We start from the raw sequence: 17,996 nt of genomic DNA on the forward strand, positions 1-17,996 counted from the left end.
CCACCATCAGTCAACTAGGAGTTGCAGTTACTGGAGGAGGGAGTTTGGGGAAGGGAGGTCATACTCTGGTTTCTCTTCAGATCGTATAAATCTTTCGCCTTTTACTAAAGATTTCCGTGGAGAGGAACAATTCTGAGTGTTTACTCAATTTTTTGAGGCCTTGCTTTAGCAAGGCTAATATAACTGGTATAAAAAAAGACATTTGCAAAATAGAGTGGAACACCGCAGGTTTTTTCAACACTTACTCTATAGGTGTGTCTATTGTTTATTATTAATTTTGCAATAAGAAAAAGAAAGGCATTGATGGGTTGTCTCTTATATGCACCAATTGAACGTCAAATAAACTGAGACTTGCTAATTAGTACAATTATTCACATTGGATTAACAGAGACTTCTTTCCTTTCTCTGTATAATTAGGGAATAAGAGACCCTGAGTTGATGGCCCTGAGGCTGGTTTGCCTAACGCTGAACAGAGAGCTCAGAAACCCACTCTGGATAAAACCACATCCTTGGAAAGAACTTTCCATGGTACCTAGTGCTACAAGGTCCTAAAAGGACCCCATCCAGGCACAGGACAGGTGGATCTGAGCTGGTTTCTACGGCTTGCCTCATAAATGTCTGCGTGGATGACAGAGTGTGGTCTGAGATTCACTTTCATGAACCGGGGCACAAAATTATGATGGATAACCCACGTCCACCCTAACAGCCCCTGTTATCCTGAAAGTGGCTTCGGTCGGTTCCGCACACACGCAGACACCGCCCTTCACCTCCCACAGGCACGGTGATCTCACTCTTACCCTGCAGCTGCTTCTAATTTCTTTTTAACAGAGACTTATCAACTGTCATGTCATGATTTTGAAAGGTAATAACCTTGTGTAGAATGTTGACAGGCACCATTTTTAGGGAATGAAAGAGAAGGAAGTATTTCCCCTCCTCCCCGCCTCCACGTCTCTCCAAATTTCAGCTCCAAGCTACTGTTCAGCTTGCTCTAACCTGGAAGAATCTCTGCTCCTTCTTCTCCAGGAACCCTACCAGTTAGATCACTTCTATAGGATACATTGTAGAAATTAACTCACCCACTTTCAAGGGATGGTTTTTAACATTTAATGTGCCTAAATGGGGCACCCACAGTCCAGAACAGCTTCAGATGAGTCCTTCCCACAAGGTGCTTGCTGGAGTACTTAGCTAAGGACAGAGAACAAGGGCTTCACAAGCTTTCAGGAACAGTTTCAATGGTGGGTTTTGCACATGTCTACTCTTAAATGTTGGCACATGTGGCAGACTCCATATCTAGACTCCGCCCATAACGTGCCACTTGGAGGCAAAGTTGTGAGACAGGAAGGCATTTAATGCTCTCCGCCTCCAACTGCCAGAACCAACCAAGAATAAAATCAAAGAAGGGGATTTTTGTTGAACAGTCTTCGGTCAGTTCAAAACATTTCCTTTCTGTTCAAGTCTCAGCTCCAATCCACCTCCTCCAGGGAGCTTTCCCTGGTTATTTCCAGGCTACACATTCTCCCAGCAGTTTTTGGCTGTGCCGGCCAGGGACACACGTGCAAAGGAAAACACTTTGTTACATGTAACCCCAGGGCCAACTCTCGGGTGGGCTGCACAAATAGGGCCAGTTGTTCTGGCTGTAGACAGCTGGAGTCTGTTCAGCTTGGTTGAAGCCTCTTCCCTCTGTTAAATGCTCAGAACGTAAGCTTCATGTCGAGAGAAACCATGCTTCTTACTTCCCTTAACGCCCCGCACAGATCGCAGCCTCGGCCCCAAAGCAGCTGGTAAGCAAACAGTCACTTGGAAACTGACTGGTTTGTGGCTCAGGAATTTTTCACCATTCCAGACCTATACCTGTATTGCCACCTCAAGATTTAACTAAGTATTCATGGAAAATGTCTCCCCCTCCCCATACACACACATACACTTGCACTTCGTGTCACAGAGCTATACCTTTGGTTTGAACTTCACCTAATTTTCTCCTGGCTCCCTCAAGGATCTTTATAATGAAGCAAATAATATTTTCATGGACTAATAGACATAAAAGAGACAGGAGGGCAACGCAGGGCATGTGGTGGCTAAGAATTTATAGGCCAATGTGAGGTTTATCCATTTGCATCGTAGACCCCACTTTTCCTACGGCAGACACTTCCCATTCCTCCCCTCCCGGGAGACCGCTGCCCCTCACTCTCTCCTGCCTGGCTGCAAATCTTTGACAAATGAAAAAGGAAATCCAGCAGGGATGAAACTACACAAGAGACAGTGCACTGACAGGTAAAGAGCAGGAGTGCTTTGTTAACAAGAGGGAGCGAGCCCACCGCGGGCTGGCGAACCCTCCTTCCCTCACTAGTCCATGGGTTTCCTGCCTCCACCATGCGAAGACTCTCCGGCCCACATCCCCTTTGGGGGAGGGGCTGGCACGGGGCCCAGCAGGCAGCCTGGGCACCGCCTGTGTGAAGGGGCAAGGCTGCATGACATCCAATTTTCTGTTAATAAGGGCAGGCTGCGCGTTCGCACACACAGCCGAACTCCTTACTTATCTGCTCCTGGCAGATGGAGGGATGCAAAGATAGGACAGGAAGGCTGGAGTCATCTTTGAGGGGCTGCAGCCTAGTGAGAGGAGGTGAGGCTCAAAGTCTTCAAACTTGCCAGAATTTAGACACATGAGACAAAGCAGACGTTGTCCAGGGACCAATGTTCCTTCACAATAAGTTTCCCAGCAGATAGGCAGGTTTACCTCAATCCAGCAAACACTACTGAGCACCTACTATGTGTCAGGCAGCGGAGGCAGCGATGGAAGACCCTCTTACATCTAGAACAGATAGCGGTTACATAGCAGAGGTTCAGGGAAGCGTCCTGGGATTGGAACTCAGAGGAGGGAGAAATGAACCGTGATAGGCAGAGGGGCAGGAGGAAGGGCGCAGAGGAGTTTCCGCGCAGGCTGCTCCCTGAGCGGACGGGAAGCGCCTACCAGTCTGGGCAGAGTCACATGAAGCAAACGTCCAGGCATTTGTGGGGAATGGCAGATGATGCTGCTACTTAGTAGCACAGAGTGATCACAGGGAGCTGAAGCTGCTGAAACAAGGTAGGGCCTGTGGGCAAATGGGCCTGAATGCCAGCTACAGAGTTTAGCCTTTATAACCATAAGAAATGGGGAACCATGTGTGGGCTTTGAGCAACATTATGAGATATACATTCCAGGGCACTGACTCCAGGGGTATACAAATCTTGAGGGGAGAGGGGAGCAGGCAAGGTGGGGGAATCACAGGGCTCCTGAAAGAGACCACAGAAGAGATGGCAGTGGCCTCAGGCCCTTCGGTAACTGTCCACTGCCTTCCCAATCAAGTCCGGACTGCATGTATGGCACCCGGTGGCCTCTATCTTGTGTCATCTCCCTCCTCTCACTCAACCTCCTGGCCAAGCCGAATGACTCTCCCTCTCCTGTTCTTCTCTCCACCCAGCTTTCCGCCTGTCTCCCAGTACCTCTGGGTGTTAATGCACCTTCGTTTCCACACGCCCTACGAATGGCCGCCTCACTCCCTTCACTATCTCATCATCGCCACCTCCCGAATTCAGAGCCCGGTGAGGACAGAGACTGAGCCTGAAATGTCACCTCATCCCAGCACCCAGCACACTGCCTGGAAGCTTCTTACACTAGGAGTTCAATGAACATTTATTTGTTAAATGAATCAAAACAGAACTTGGGTTTTTGGTTTTTGTTTGTTTTTTTGTCTTTGCCCAAGGAGATATATATATATATATATATATATATATATATATATATATATATATATCAGCAAGGAAAAAGAGACAGGGACCCTCAAACACCAAGTCCAGCGGCGGCCAGGACAGCAGAAACGGTGGGCGGAACCCATCCCTGGCCACACACAGGCTCCCAGCGCAAACCGGCTCCCGGGGCAGCTGGGCCTGCAGGGGAGGCGCTTCCGGGCCTGGAAGAGCAGACACTGCAAAACAGGCTGAACGTGTCACAGCATGCGACCAGAGCAGTCCCAGGTAACTGCGCCCACACCAGCTCCCCTGCACACAGCCTCTCGGTGAGTGCAGTCACCTTTACACCAAAGACACTACCAAGCCCCAAGGCATCCCTGATTCTGGCTACAATCCTCCAAACTGTGACACCATCAGAATGCGGAGGCCTGTCATTGGGCCCCGCTGCCTTTCACTGTCCCAAAGGAAGCTTCACCTGGAGTCATCATCTCCCTTGCCGATCGCTAAGGGCCCTGGAGCAGTATCTCCTCCGCAGGTGACCTTGCCGAATCCTACCCACTCTGAGGAGCTGGGGGTGGGGGAGGTCAGCCTCCTCCCCAGAGGCAGCTGGCAGCTGCTTGTGCCCACAGTGGTCTCTCCCGGCTCAGACCACAAACACGGGCCCACTCAGCAGTTACCTACACGTCTGTCAGGATGCCCTCGGGATGGATGCATTTCACCCCAGTGCGGCAACGGGCCGGTGCCGTCGCTCCTTCCTACCGCTGCACTCCATGGAGCACCCGCCTTTCTGCCGCAGGCACTGAAGAGACCGGAGTGACTAAACCCCAGCCCGCCCTTGTGGGCCTTGCCATCCAGGGGAGGGTGGATAACACAAAATAAAACTGGACAAATTATGTTTATCACCAGAGGGCACAAATACGATCCAAAGCATGATTCTCACATCACCCTGTTTATTCCCTTTATATCATTTAGCTCAATCTGCAGCTGTTATATTTGTTTCTTTATCTACGGCTGGTCTGTCCCCACTAGCAGACACCAGGACAGGAAACTCTCTGTCTGGTGCACTACTGTGTCTCAGCATTCAACATGGACAAGGGCACGGAAACACACTCATTAGAAGCCGTATTTGTGGAAGGAATAACAAGAGAGGCAGTGAAGTGTCAGGAACTGTGGGAACTAAGCCCAACCTGGAGGCCCAAGCAATGCTTCCGCGGCAGGGACACCTGGGCTCGGCTGTGGAGAGTGAGGAAGGACCACCCGAAAGGGGTGAGACACAATCCAGGCGGGGACACAAGACGTGCAAAGGTAAGAAATGGCAATCAGCATGACAAGGTGCGGGGGCTGGGGCGGGGCGCGGCGCACAAAACCCTTAAATATTACTGTAGGCCAGTTGCTATCAAAGAGGGGTGATTTGCCCTCAGGTAACAAGAGGCAATGCCTGGAGACGTTTTTGATTGTCATGACTTAGGGCAGCAGGTGCTACCTAGCACCTGCTGGGTAGGGTCCAGGGAGACGGCTAAACACCCTAAAATGCCCAGCACAGCTTCCGCAGGATGGAGTATCGTTGTGTCTCAAAGATCAGCAGCGCTGAGGTTTAGCCGCTCAGCTTTTGCCTAACATTCAAGGGATGCAGTGGTCAGAGAACATAAAATCTTTCTTCTAAACTTCATGATTTCTATGCATGCCGTATTTCTTCTTTTGATTAGAATTTGGACCAATTTTATGGCAGTATTTACTTGCCACCACCGCAAACCTCCCAGAAGGGAAATGTTCAGTGAGGGGTGTCCAGGACCTATCGGGCCTCTATTCGAGCCAAAACAAGAGTATCAGCAGACTTCAGTGATCCTCACCAGGGACACAGCGTAATTTCCATCTACTAGGCCTCAGCATTTTCCTTCCAAAATCTAGCACTCCTAACTCCCCATCCCACGTGCAAGGTAATGGCATATAGAAAGATGAGGACAACAAAAGGTGCTCAGTAGCACCAGAGACATGGATAGACAGGCAGGCAGGCAGGCAGGCAGGCAGAAGAATGGACCCATAGACTTTTCAGGATAGCAAAAGACTGATTCTTTGGAGCTCCAAGGGTGAGTATCTGCGCTTTGCACACTTTTCAACAAAAGGGGAGTTGGCCTGATCGTTGGTAACCTCTGACTCATGCACTGTTATGGGAGGGCTGTCATGGAGAATGCTTAGAAGAAGTCATCTCCCCAGGACTCTAGAACCTTGGCAGGGTGTCAGGCAGCTGGACAGAAGCTGAGAGGTCAGTGAAGACAAAGTCCCCTTTGTCCAGAAGCAGCAAAACCCAGCAGGGCTGAGCCTGACCTTGACAATGAAATCTGCGGTAGGTCCAAAATTTGTTGGGGCCTGACCCCCAGTTCACCTTCTCATACTGCTTCACAACTGCTTCTCTTCAGCTAAAAGGCTCAGTCTATTTTGGCCTCTGGCAAACAATTCAGGATTCTCTGAAATGCCTGAATTGTGACTGTTAAAGGAAAAAAAAAAATCACGATTTTTTTCTGTGGCAAGAGAGCCAACAGTGGTATATTTCTAAAAAGTAGACCTCAGACACTCACAAAGGCTATTTCCAAGGCAGCTCAACTCCTACTAGGACAGAAAGCTTCCCAGATTTCCACATCCCTGAAGTAGGCACACTACCACCTACCTTACAAGTCCTACTAGTAATCCCAGGAAGGGATTATTCTAATAAGAAACACTTACAAATGATTCAGTGAATGAAAATTCAATTTCTATCTAAAGTTTCATGGCACTATCTGGTAGGTAGAGGAAGAAAAGACAGGAACTCTTCCCAGTCCTTAGGCAAACATGAGCCTTATGTCTAATACAGTGACTCTGTACTGAGCCACAGTTGGAAAGAAGGGACAGGTTGACCTAGAAAATTGAAATAGAAATCAAAGTAAATTTGCTACAATTCTAAGCAAGATCTGCAACTCTCAAAGTAGAAGGTCAGTATAGGCAGCGTCCAGTTGGCAAACGCAGTGTCTTCCAAAAATTCATTTTGCAAGTCAGATGTTCAGAACTTTCAGTGCAAGCATCATTTTCTGTCCCAAGCAAGCCCAGAAAAGCTGATTGAATTTATAGTATATCCAACATGCTATGCCCTTAGAGGGAAAATAGTAAAAAGCAATGTTTTAATATCATTTTTAAAAAGGTATCAAAATGCTTAGAAAAACAAATACACAGACAGCTACCATGAGCCTTGACCTGAAACCCAAACCATGAGCTGGAGCCTGGACTCCTGAGACCCAAGTCATTACCAAAATGGGGGTCCTGGGAAACTGAAAGAGGAGGCTGAGAACCCCAATTTCAAGTGGTTCTGCTGGGAGGAAAAAGGAGCCTGGCATCTCCCACGTGGAAGAGAAGGGTCTGGTGCCTACCAAGGATATACTCTAACAAACAGAAGTGCTGTCACCTCTAGAAGGGCACAGGGTATGTGACAGAACAGCAGCCACCTCGCCTGCTACCTCAACAGGCGCAGTGAGCTGCAGCCGAAGATAATGAGCGAGCCCACAGCCACCAAAGAACCAGGGAGGAGCGGGGAAGGGGGTTCCCAGCATGCTCTGCGGCTGCGTGGACAGCCAGGGCCCTGGGAGGCAGGGAGGAAGAATTTCCTGTCGTTGGCAATGGTTGGTTTAGGGATGCCCCGGGCCACATTTAATCTAACAAATGTGTTAGGCCAGGAAGAAAGTTTCTGAGTTTTAAGAGAGTGAAATTCGTATCAACTGATAAGGTACATAATCAGGTTTTTGGTGTCTTGAGAAGAGAACAGGGGACAAGGAGAGAGAGACCAGGGGGAATGCCGTACTCAACACAGCACTCACAGCTTACACAACAGGAAGGAGACTTCATTCCCAATTGTTGAGGAATACTATACCTGGGTCAATGCCAATACAAAAGGGGTGCAAAATTCTGAAACACGGTTTGAAAATTGAGAAGGTTTATCATTTATCCGCTTTGTACCTTCTTTAATCCTCCAAATAAAGTGCCAATCGCCAGGTCAAATTCTTGGTCCAATTGTTCTTCATGTTCTGACAAGAAAAACAGTGTCCATTAGTCACAACTCTAAATAAAACTGGGGTGGTTTAATAGCAGAGGCACTAAAAGAAACTGGAATATGTCCTGGAAAAGACGCCTGTGCACTGAGCTACAGGCATGGAAATGTGTCGTGCTCCTTGATCTTCCTCTCCAGTTTTCTGTGAGCAAAGTTCCTGGAAAGGCGCGGTAGGGCTGCTGGAAGTGTTCCCTCCCACTTGTAATAAGGCTCACAAGAGGAGAGGTGTCATGAGAGAAAGTGTCCAGCCCAGGGACCCATAGGAGGGATTAGAGCAAATGCCCCATTTGTACAGATGGTACAGTTTTTTTAAAACAGACCATTCCACACAGTGATGAGGATCATGGCCTCATAATATGATAAACACTAACGAGATTATAAAATAGAATCATATAATAGTAATACGTATATGTATAAGTACACAACACAATTGGCTTAAAACAAAAGATGTAATAAAATCTTCATTCAAATACTTCTTCAGGGTGTACAATAACCAGACAAGGTGTGAGGTACAAAGAATGAAACAGAACAAGATTAGCATGTCCTTTGCTCTCCTGGGGCTTACTGCACACTAGATAAGAGAGACAATTGAATAATAAAAAATTACAATAGTGTTAATGAGTGCCATGATATAGAAAGTAAGGAAGCTATGAATGTTGAGTTTGGGGCATCTATGTGATACACAGTCGGAAGCTGGATAGGCGTGGGTGGTCCTCCAGAGTGCTCTAAGTTGAAGATAAAGACTCAGTATAAGGGTAGTGATGAAGCCTCCAGAATGGCTGACATCACCCAAAAAGGTGCTCAGTGCATAGACAAGAACAGGGCAAACCACTGCTTATTGGAGCAACAAAAGTGCAAAAACCACAGAAAACCAAAGAGGAACTACCCAGGAAGATCAAAGGAAAACCAGAGGAGAGTGTGTTACTAAAACTTAGTCAAAAAATGGTGCTGATCTAGACCGAGTAAGGACCAAGGGGCAGAGACACACACACTAGATACAAACAGGAGCCCCACCTCAAACCCAAGGCAACACTGCCCTGGGAAGGACAGGAAAGGGAGGGGCGCTGAGCCCTGGGCCAGGGTGTGGCACACACAGCTCTGCCACACACTCACATGGCATTCCACGTGGTCCAGGAGGTGCTGGGGGTGTGGCTGCAGCAGGGCCTGTCTGGTTCTTTCTGTTAGAGCTGCACACACATCACACTGTGTGTGTGCGCGTGCGTATTCATGCACACGTGAACACACATGCGTGCTGTGTTGTGCACAGACTCAAGTCCAAGGCAACAGCCTGCAAACAGCAAGCTACTGCTATCCAGCAAAGAAGTAACAGGAGCTTCCTAATTAATTAACGTAAATTGGGTGGAAAACCTCCCTGCTTCCTGTCTCTTCCGTTTTAGCTTCACTTTCATACACAGAGCAACCTCCAGAAGCAACAGAATGATGGAGAATTGAAACAAGGCAGAAACTTGAGTTCTTTCTTTTTTCTTTGGAAAAAAAGAGTACATTCAGAAGCAGTGAAGTTTACACGCCCAGCCCAGCGCCAGACGTCCTGAAGCTGGAGAACACCTCCCTCTAGTGGGGAAAAGGAATCCCAAGCAGGCAGAGAATTATGACAAGATCCTGCCCAGCACTCTGACCGACTGAAATCCCACCTCACACACATTTATAATTTTAAGTCTCTAGTAGCCACATTTTTAAAGGTTTTAAAAAGTGAGATCAATTTTAGTATATTTCCTTTAACTAAATATGCCCCATGTATTATTTCAACATGAAATCCATATTAAACAATTATGAATGAGTTACTTTACATTCCTTTTTCTTACCAACTTTACATTCCTTTTTCTTACCAACTTTACATTCCTTTTTCTTACCAATTAATTCTTCCAAGCCCAATGTACATGTTCTCCTAACAGCACATCTCAACATGAAGTGGCCACATTTCAAGTGCGCGTTAGCCACATGTCTGATGGCTACAGTGATGGACAACACAGCCCCACCGGGGGGTCCAAGCCGCGGCCCACGGGCCGCATGCAGACCAGGAAGCCTGTGAATGTGGCCCAACACAAAACCGTAAATTTACTTAAAAACTTTTTTTTTTTTTTTTTTGCTCATTAGTTTTCATTAGTGTTTGTGTATTTAGTGTGCAGCCCAAGACAACGCTTCTTCTCGCAGTGTGGCCCAGAGACGCCAAAAGGCTGAACACCCCTGCTAGACCAAAATTCCCCCTCACGTCTCGGAGAACTTCTACAAATCACCCTTGTCTGATTTCTTGACACAAACAAATGCTATATAACATACATGTTAAATTACAACTTAAATCCATTCATGACCTCTTCGGAAATCAATGTCTTCAGTCGGCCTGAAGCCTGTCAAATATGCATTGAGGCAAAATGTGGTTGATACAGGAGCAGGGAGGCAGAGACTGCAGCAGGCGCTCCTTCCCTGAGGACCAGGCCCTCAGATCCTCTCTGATTATACCCTCCAGGAAGGGGCCCATGTTATCACTCTGTGGGCAAGACCAGTTTCCAGCTCACACACACTCAAGTAGGAGAGGGACGCAGACGGAGAGCAGTCTCCTCGGCCCGAGAAACTCTCTCCCCACCACACAACCCCCAATCCTGTGATGCACAAAAGTGCCTGAGAGCAGAGAAATGAAACAATTTCTGCTGATGAGCCCTCACTACTAAGTCAGCTGTTGATTCTCCTCTCTCCACCCACCACCCAATATGCCTGGTCTACCTACTGAGTAAGAGAATTTGCATTTTAATCGCTGCCAATGGGCTCTGGTGGTAAACCACTTACTTAAGAGCTCTAACTAACCTACCCCTTTCACCCTCAACAGTTTGATGGGAAATCAGTTCTTGGCGGGGAATGAAAGGGTAATCAGGGGCAGTAATCAGTGAGAGGGGACCTTACACACTCACATGCCCTCCAGTGACACAAACCACTCCCTGGGAGTAGCGACCCAATCTTGGCTTCACGTGTCCTGCTGTTTCTATGCATCTGAAAAATTCTAATCAGCTCCTACTGGTGTTTTATTTTTCTAGGAAGCCTGTGGGTATAGAAGACTGTGCTAGTAAATGAGAATAGAGAGAGGGAGCAGAAAAGATGGGCCTCTAAAGACAAGAAAATTTCATGGTGAGCAACTCTCAAATATTCCTGTAAAATATCATGCAGAAAAGGGAGGCTAAGGTGCTGGTTTTTCCGCAACATTCTTGAGGTGGGGGGGCTCCTCTCCTCCTCTCTCCTAACTGCCACTCAGAGAATGAAAACTGATTTAGAAATCCCCCAAGTAAAAGGAAACTGTATATGTAAATAGGATGCAAGGCAATAAAGGGTATAAATGGTCTCAAACTTTCCTAATAGGGCTGCTCATCTGCTATTCACCTAAGGAGTTCTGGGTCTGCCAAGGCAAACCACCAGGCATGCCATGAGCATGGAAGTCCTGAGGGCTCCAGGGAGAGGCAGAAGATTCTCCAGACCGAGATGGAGACAGTCCAGCAAAGAGGAAGCCATGAACTCTGTGCCCGTACTCTGTACTTGATCCAACATGGAGCCCTGCCTGGGGGAATGGGGAGCAAGGAGCTATGGAGACTTAATGCTAGGGCTGCCTTGAAACGTCCTGCCGCCGAGGCCCTGGCCCGAGCCATTGTGAGAGGTTTATTGAAAGCATGAAGAAAGCAGACTCCCTGGAAGCCGACTCTCCCCTCCTTTGAGGACCAGCCTCAAAACAGAAGGCAATGCAAGTGTGAGCCTGGAGGAGGAGGTGGGCTGGGAGACTTGGAATCCCCATAGGAAGGGGACCGTAAATGACGCTACTGTTTCCTGTGACCCTGGTCACAGGGAACAGGGAAACAAAGGACAAATATAACGCAAAGCACCAGGTCACTCAGAGCCTCCGCTGAGCCACAGCACCCACCACTAATGCTGGCCCTCACGCAGCCAGTCCATCTGTGACTCCCTCTGGGGCCCTGGAAGGGGCCAGGGTGGCCCTATCCCCAGTTAGCCAACTCACCTGCTTCCCAGGTCAAGGTCACCTACTCAAGGATAAGACCAGTAAGTGGCCTTTGTTTCCCGACTCTGAACTGCCCCCCCCCCACCAGAGTTACTGGCCACCTTGCAACCAAATTTCTCTAATCACAAAAGCAGACAGGAAAAATTACCTCCTGGTTAATAAAGCCCATCCCCCATAAGACGTTAGTGTGTTGCATGAACAACATAAAAGAATTAATCTATAGCTGTGGTTATATCACTGGGTTGAGTATTATCACTGCGGTTATATCACTGGGTTGAGTATTGGCCTGCAAACCAAAGGGTCGCCGGTTTGACTCCTGGTCAGGGCGCATTCCTGGGTTGGGGGCAGGGTCCCCAGTTGCAGGTGCACAAGAGGCAACCACACATCGATGTTTCTCTCCTTCTCTTTCTCCCTCCCTTCCCCTCTCTCAAAAATAAATAAAATCGTTAAAATAAAAAGGAATTAACCTATAAATGTGTGGCCACATCCTTTCTCATAAACTGAGATCAGTGACAAATGATAAGAAGAGGTGTGTATAGGAATAAGAAAAAGGTAGAAGGTGAATATGCTCAACTAAAGTCTTGTTTTTATACAGCGGGTGTCCACTCTAAGAACACCCACTAGATAAAAACAAAAAAAATGGAGGTGGCAATAAATAATTTCCTCCATATTTGCTTAAATATCAGGGCTCACGGGTGTCACAGATTTTCTTTAGAGAAACATAAACTACTGGTCACTGAAGATTAAAGAAATGAGAATCAAGCACTTGTGAAAGGAAATGCGAATCGATGGCAAGTGTAGTTCCGTGTATAAAATGTCACCAATACACAACTTTTCAGAATGATGCAACTGCATAAAAGGTGAGCCTGGGCTCTGAAAGCCAAAAGCTTCGAGAGCAGCTGCTGTTCCTTAGAAAGCAATCTTCACAGAAAACCAAAAAGTGGCAGAATTCATAAATAAATCCAAGAGCTTAATCTTTGAAAAAGAGCATTAACGTAAAAACTGGACAAAATTTTTGGTAAATTTTCTAAAACAGGAGAAATGAGACACATGTGGGATTCAAAACATTTTAATAATATAATATACAACTGTATGCTAATACATTAATGTTTCAATGAAGTGGAAAAATATAAATTACTCAAACTGACTTAAGGAGAAAACCTAACTATATCAATCACCCTAAAAGATACTGTGTAAGTTTTCAGTGAGTCTACTTTCAAACTCTACACCTCAACAAACTTACAAGTGAATGACATCATATTTGATGAAGACATCTCATGTGCTACTTAAACAGCCCCATAAAGGAGAAAATGAAAAGCTTCCTGATTCATTTTATAAAGTCAACAGAATGCTGACATTGAAATCTGAGGATGAAGGAAAAAATAAAACTACAGACCAACCATTCTCACTTAGAAATTTTTTATAATTATTATTTTTTAAACTTGGAAACCAGCAGTATATTTAAAAATACCATGGTCACAGTGGGTTTGTTGTAGAAATCCATATAAACTGTATTGGAAAACTGTGTAATCATATAAGTAGATACTTTTAAAACAGGTAAAATGTAATATTTATTGCTGATTTTAGAAATTTATTAAAGTGGGGCTAGAAAGATTTCCTAATATGATTTTTTTAAAAGCAAAGTTTATTAAAGTTTTCACTCATGTTAAAAACAATACAGGGATTTTCATTAAAGTTAGAATTAAAATAAGGATAGCATTGTTTCCCAATTGTTGAACAATTATATTGTTCTAGAAGTTCTAGCTAAGCAACAATTGATGAAGCAAAATCATAATCATTACTTGAGGATGATATTATCTACATACAAAAACCAGGAGAGTCGAATGGAAACTCTAATGGAACCAATGGAACAAAACCTGTTGATCCATTTTGTTCCATTTGTTCTAATGTAAAAACCAATGGAACACTAACATAATTTAATAAATTGTTAGAATATAAAATAAATAAACCAAAAATATACACCTTTACTATAGACAAGAAATAAACAGCTAGAAATTATAGAAAATATAATTGGAAATATCCCAATAATAAAAGAGAAAAAGTGGCTTAAGAAATAATCTTAATAGAAATTTTATCAGGAATTATTATGAAGAAGAGCATGAAACTTCATTAAGAGAAGTAACAGAAAACTATATATAAATAAAGAAAAAATACCATATTCCTGGATGGAAAGATACAGTATCATAAGAATGTCAATTATTTACAAATTAATTTCTAGGTTTGTTGTAATTCTAATAACAGCAGTAATGAGGTTTTTTTTTTTTAGAATTTCAAATATGCATCCGGAAGAATAAACCAATAAGAATAGATAAGAACAGTGTGAAAATAAAGAACAGTGAGTGGTAACTTATTCTATCAGATACTGAAATACTTAATAAAGCAAAAAAATTAAAGCAGTTTAGTACTGATGTGAGAAATGGTTGATAAATCAAAGAAAGAAACAAAGAAAAAAGGACATCTCCCCAGATGGACTGGTGTACCTATAAGAATTTAGTACATGATCAAGATTGCATCATAATTCAATATGGAAAGAAAGATTTAATAAACTGTGTTTGGTTACCTGTTTGGGAAAAAATGCTATGAGTCTTCACCTCATGTGAAGTATCACATACATGCAGGATGGCTTCAAGGAGATCGCAGTACGACGCACTCTGTGCGACGGAACAAGTGCTCACTGGCACAGCCTCCTGGAGAACAATCTGGGCACATCGATCAAGAACCTTAAAAACATTCATGTGGTTTGACTCTGTAATTCCTCTTCTGGAAACCCTCCAGACAAAAACAATCAGATACAATTCAACAACACACACAGACTTCTTACAAAATAAAGGCACTAAACAGTCAACTCAAGAAGTTGGAATAAAAAGGAACAGAGTAAGCCCAAAGAAACAGTAAGGATGGAATTAATAAAATAAGGCAGAAATCAATGAATTAGACAATAAAAAGAAGAAAATTGAGAATTTTAACAAAGCCAAAAGCTGAAAAGATTAGTAAGGTCTCTGGCACAGCTGATCGATGAAAAAAGAATAGGAGGCAGAGATGAACAAGGGAGAAAGGGAGCAAAGGAGAAAACGGAAGTAAACAAAATGTACAAGAAGAAAAAAAGCCAACAACAGAAACAACAAAAAATTAAAATAAGAGTGTTATGAACCACAATATACTAATGAAACTGAAAACCTACACAAAATGCATAGATCCCTTGAAAACTAAAAAACGTCAAAACAGGTAGCAGAAATAATAGAAAATTTCAATATAAACCGGTAGGTAGTAAACTGAAAACGTAGTCGAACGACTTCCCCTCGCAGGTGCTTTTCCAGGTTTGCACTGATGAGAACTGCACTGAACTGATGGAAACCCAAAACTGCGTGGCCCTCTGTTAGGCAGAAGTCACCTACTGCAGGGCGTATCATGCCTTTCCTCCCGCGAGGTGTAAGCTGGGAGAAAGAAGTGTTTCTACCTCTACTAAACCAGAAAGCGCAAACTGAGAGCGGTAGGCCTAGACTGGCCCCAAGACTGCATGCGGCGTGCGTGAGGGACGCTCGCCAGGCAAAGCAGCAGCACCTCCACCCCAAGTATTCCCACATGCCTTTGAGATGCTCTGTGCTTGGTAGAGCTGGGAGGAACAAGGGGTGTCCTGTTCAGTCCCTGCTGTGGATTTACCAAGAGACTCCATGTGCCTAAGGCTGTTAAATCCAGCCTGCTGTCCCCAAGCGCCTGACAACCCTGCCGCTGCTGACGGAACAGAGCAGCACACAAGCTCCGTGCCCAGGGAATGCTGCTGTGCAGACACTCGCCGGCAGCCTTTCACTTAACAAATAAGTTTTGAGCGTGTAATATGTTCTAGACCCTATATTTGCTCCACATACAAAGGTCCCCCAAAAGTTCACAAAACATAGTTTCCCAGTGGCCTACCTCTATAATGTGAGTAAGTAGCACTTTTTCCTGAATTAGGAAGTAAGACATGGAGCCAAAACTCAACGTTGTACCAGTTAAGCATCCACCTTGGCCAAGCAGAATGATGGGCTTCCAGGAGCTGAAATGGCTAAAGCATTAGAAAGAAGATATTTCTCGGGAGTGTCCAAACACTTTGGCACCGACATTAAAGGGAAAAGCATAAAAGACAAAGAAGCTTGAGCCTAGGGAGCAGTCAGTAATAAGCCGACCAGCATGACAGCCTCTGAATCAGCTGAGGTGCAGAAAAGTGTTTGTACTCCCCACAACAGGACCCTGTCCCACCCCCATCCCCATAGCTACTATGACGCAGAAAGGAAAAGTTTTATTCCCACGAGATAACATTCTAAAGTTTAAAGTTCAACAGTAAAGTAGGCAAAAGGGCTTGACCTTTAAAGCAAGGTGCTTTAGGAAATTCAATTATCTATAAATACGAGTTGCAGAGTAGAACAAAATATTGGATCTAGAGTTTAAACCCAGCCCCACTACTTTTTAAATGTGTGACCTGGAACAACTAATATGTTTCTGCCTCAGTAGTCTCATCGGGGTAACGTGTAACACCCATTGCGGTGGTGAGACTCCAAAAATGGCCACCAACAATCCCATTTCCCCACGTGCATACACTCTATACCGGCTGTAAAGAGGTGTGGTCATTCCTCCCCTGGAATCTGGACTGGCCCTGTGGTTTGCTTTAACCCATAAATGAGGGAGAAGTGACCTATACAACTTCCTAGGCTGGGCTTTAAGAGATCTGAAGCTTCTGCTTTTGTGCACTTGCAACACTTCCTCTTGGAACCCAGCTGTCATGTTATGAGAAATGCAAACCATGTGGAGAGCTACTTAGAGAGAGCCACAGCACTCCAGCTGACAGCCAGCCTGTGAGTGAGCCATCGTGGACACTGCAGCCCAGTGGAGCCACCAGATGATGGCAGCCCCAGGTAACAACACATGAAGCAGAAGAACTGCCCAGCTGAGTTAAGTCCAGGCTTATTAAAAACACAGCCTCACCAAACACAAAAATCAATTAATGAAATTCATCACATCAACAGGTTAAGAAAGAAAAATCATATGACCATATCAATACATGCACAAAAACCAGTTGACAAGATCCAACATTCATTTATGATTAAAACTCTCAACAAATTAGAAATAGAGGGGAACTTCCTCAACTGAGAATATCTACAAAACCTACAGCTAACATTATACTTAATAATGAGAAACTACAAGATTTTTCACTAAGATCAGGAAAAAGGAAAAATGTCCCCTCTCACCATTCCTTTTCAATCTCATACTGCAGGTCCTAGCTAATGCAATAAGACAAGAAAATGAAATAAATCATACACAGAATGAAATGGAAGAAATAAAACTGTCTTTGCATGCAGATAACATGATTATCTATGAAGAAAATCCAAAGAACTAAGGAAAAAAACTCCCGGAACTAATAAGAAATTAGAGCAAGGTTGTATGAGTCAATTGTTTTCCAATGTATCTGCAATGATCAAGTGGACTTTGAAATTATAAACAATACCATTTAAATTAGCAGCCCCCAAAATGAAATACTTAGGTATAAATCTAACAAATATGTACAAGTTATATGTGAGAAAAACTAGAAAACTCTGATGAAAGAAATCAAAGAAGAACTACTGTTAAGATATCAGTTCTCCTCAACTTGATCTATAGATTCAATGCAAACCCAATCAAAATCTCAGCAACTTATCTTGTGAATATCAACAAACTGATTTTAAAGTTTATATGAAGAAGTAAAATATCCAGGACAGCCAACACAATATTGAAGGAGAAGAACAAAGCCAGTAGACTCACACCACCCAACTCTGAGACTTAATATAAAGCCTCAGTACTAAAGAGAGTATAGTATTGGTGAAAGAAATGACAAATAGATCCATGGAACATGATAGAGATCCCAGAAATACACCCACATAAATGTAATAAACTAACTTTTGACAAAGGAGCAAAGGTGGTACAATAAAGTACAACAGTCTTTTCAACAAATGGTGCTGGAACAACTGGACATCCACATGCCAAAAAAATGGGTCCAGATACACACTTTATACCTTTCACAAAAATCAACTCCAATTGAATATCATAGACCTAAATATAAAACACAACACTCTAGACCTCCTGGAAGTTAACATAGGAGAGACTCTAGATAACCTTGGCTACAGCACCAAAGGCTCAATCCGTGAAAGAAAA

At 44.5% G+C, this 17,996-nt stretch overlaps 1 protein-coding gene and 1 non-coding gene across 3 annotated transcripts in view; one reads left to right on the plus strand and one right to left on the minus strand.

The window, feature by feature from the left end:
- The window catches only part of HHAT (hedgehog acyltransferase), a 212,010-nt gene that overhangs the window by 185,535 nt on the left and 8,479 nt on the right, over positions 1-17,996 (minus strand). For both annotated transcript variants that reach the window (XM_054563293.1, XM_054563294.1), the window contains exon 3: positions 7,708-7,775. In XM_054563293.1, coding sequence (XP_054419268.1) covers positions 7,708-7,775 — 68 coding nt within the window. The remainder of the gene's footprint in view (positions 1-7,707; positions 7,776-17,996) is intronic.
- LOC129062510 (U5 spliceosomal RNA) lies at positions 61-176 on the plus strand. The gene has a single exon (XR_008528296.1). It is a non-coding gene; the product is annotated as a U5 spliceosomal RNA (small nuclear RNA).

Source organism: Pteronotus mesoamericanus, unplaced genomic scaffold (genome assembly GCF_021234165.1).
Source record: "Pteronotus mesoamericanus isolate MK-2021 breed Mesoamerican mustached bat unplaced genomic scaffold, CSHL_Meso_final scaffold_705, whole genome shotgun sequence".
In the NCBI taxonomy this organism is placed as follows: Eukaryota; Metazoa; Chordata; class Mammalia; order Chiroptera; family Mormoopidae; genus Pteronotus; species Pteronotus mesoamericanus.